General features: G+C 42.1%; 1 protein-coding gene across 1 annotated transcript in view; it reads left to right on the forward strand.

The window, feature by feature from the left end:
- Positions 1–2337, forward strand: part of entpd5b (ectonucleoside triphosphate diphosphohydrolase 5b) — a 9375-nt gene that overhangs the window by 4312 nt on the left and 2726 nt on the right. The window contains exons 4-9 of the mRNA XM_032543763.1: positions 94–237; positions 718–793; positions 1288–1323; positions 1606–1694; positions 1780–1862; positions 2208–2269. Of these exons, the coding sequence (XP_032399654.1) occupies positions 94–237; positions 718–793; positions 1288–1323; positions 1606–1694; positions 1780–1862; positions 2208–2269 (490 nt within the window). The remainder of the gene's footprint in view (positions 1–93; positions 238–717; positions 794–1287; positions 1324–1605; positions 1695–1779; positions 1863–2207; positions 2270–2337) is intronic.

The following is a 2337-nucleotide window of genomic DNA, read 5'->3' on the forward strand; positions in this document are numbered from 1 at the left end:
TGGATATTCAGCAGCCTGATACATACCGCTGTTGTCAAAAGACAGTTCTGAGCCGTGCTGTTTTGTAGTGAGCATTTGTGTCTGTTTTTAAAGGCTGGACACACAGTGAGGATGTTGTTGAAGGTGGCCAAGAAGACTGTGCCTCGTCTGGAGTGGAAGAGAACTCCACTGGTTCTCCGAGCCACAGCTGGACTTCGGCTGCTGGCTGCAGAGAAAGCCCAGCTTCTTCTGAAGCAGGTAAAAGAGTGCGTTGGTACTGAGACCTGACATACTGTTAAGACCTCTGTAACGTAGAGTGCAGTTGTTGTTTTTTTTATCATAAGGGAGTTGTGTGATGCTACATTATCTGACACTATCTGGGGAAAGTTCAACCATTTATCCAGGGAAGGAGCAGGCAGAAGGGGACAGAACATTTTCAGCATTATGGCAGGTGATACATAGACAAGAGGAAAAGTATTGTTATCAGAGTGGTGTGAGCTTAGTGTGGAAGGCTCTTATGGAGGGGATAAGATGGTAATGGATGGCCCTGGGGCACCTTGGAAGATAAATGATACTTTAATAATCCCCCTGAAGGAATTTTTTAATCCCTTCAAGCGGGGGACATCTCTGTATGAGCTACCAAATACAGTAGATACCATTAAGACCATTTCTCTGCTGCTTTTCTTGGTGCCCTCATTCTCTCTCTCTCATTCTGCCTATCTTCCTCTTCTTCCATAGGTTCAACGTGTGTTTGATGAATCTCCTTTTTTGGTCCCAGACAACAGCGTCAGTGTAATGAACGGCACAAATGAAGGTAACGTCTGCCCACCCTCTGCCCTGACACGCAACCCATTCGTCAGGTTATCGCAGCCACTCATGTTCTTTCTGTAGCACTTTGTAGGTGGCATCACTGATCCTTCTGCCCTACTTAATGTGTGCTGTGCAATTTCCATGAGGCACCTTTTTGTTGACTGCAGACTTTCAACTGAATCGCAGCAGATTATTGCTGTCATTTATGATGATGTTTAAGAAAATCAAATTACTCTTCGCCACAAAGGTGTTGTGAACTTAAGTCTTTAATTATATGGTGAAAAATTGTTATTGTCTGTTGTGCCACAGTGTAATTGATTTGTCAGCATTTCAACCTTGTTTATAGAATTATAGTTCTTACTCCTGTGTTTGTGTATGCTGTAACCATTGTTATTTCTGTGAAAATTTGTCGTCAGCTTTTCTAAAATTACCTTGTGCCTTCCAGCTGAAATGTCTGTTTTCAGTTTCTTGGTTTTCGTGCTCATGTCTTTAATGTAGGAATCCTGGCTTGGATATCTTTGAACTATCTGACAGGTGAGTACTGTAAACTCGCGTCCAAATTGAACTTGATGTCTGAAACTATCATGGTGTCTTATTATAGACGCTGCTTCACAAATACAGGCTGAATGCTTACAACTAGGATACCGTCGCCTCAAGGGGATCGCTCTGATCATTATCAGGCTCCGCATCTGAATTTATTATACTTCTGGGTTGCACATTCTGTGTCAAATAAGCCTTTTGAAGATAGTATCTAAGGTATAGCTGATTAGCGCCTCTCTGTCGTGGCTGCTGGGTTAAAGATGGAAATGTTTTCAGGTCACCTGACTGCACAAACCAAGAAGACAGTGGGAATCTTGGATCTGGGAGGAGGCTCCACGCAGATCACCTTCCTCCCAAAGCTGAGGGTCAGTCATTTGATGGCATTCTTAGAGCTAAACTCTAAAAAAGGGATTAGTAGCCCACTATATATCCTTTTATATTTCACTGTAGAAAACCATTGAAAGTGTTCCTGTTGCTGATTACGTTGCCAGATTCGACATCTTTAACTCAACATTTGAACTGTACACTTACAGGTAACAGATTTGATAATTAATACATGTTTTATTAAACACCGTAATCCTACATTTGAATTATATCTGATTGCATCAAATCATCTGGTTTAATCTCTTTTCGAGGTCATTTCCATATGTTTTTAAATTGGCTTTTGGTATTGACTGTGTTACAAATACTAGTGACTTTGTTGTTGTAACTTCAGCTGTTTTTAATTGGGAAAGCCTCTATTGTCTGCTTAGTCGGTAGAATGTGTATAAAAGGAAGCCCCCATTTGTTTGGCCTATTTTCAGAATGACTTGCTTGTTACATACACTCTGTTCCTGCTTGGTTTTGTAACTGTATCACAATCCTTTGACTTCACCCAGCTACCTTGGAAATGGACTGATGGCAGCGCGACTGGCCACACTGGGCGCTTTGGGTGCAGAAGGTACTGTACACGAGCAAGAGTGGCCATTAGCTGTGTGTGTGTGTGTGTGTGTGTGTGTGTGTGTGTGT

Source organism: Etheostoma spectabile, chromosome 18, assembly GCF_008692095.1.
Source record: "Etheostoma spectabile isolate EspeVRDwgs_2016 chromosome 18, UIUC_Espe_1.0, whole genome shotgun sequence".
Classification (NCBI taxonomy): domain Eukaryota; kingdom Metazoa; phylum Chordata; class Actinopteri; order Perciformes; family Percidae; genus Etheostoma; species Etheostoma spectabile.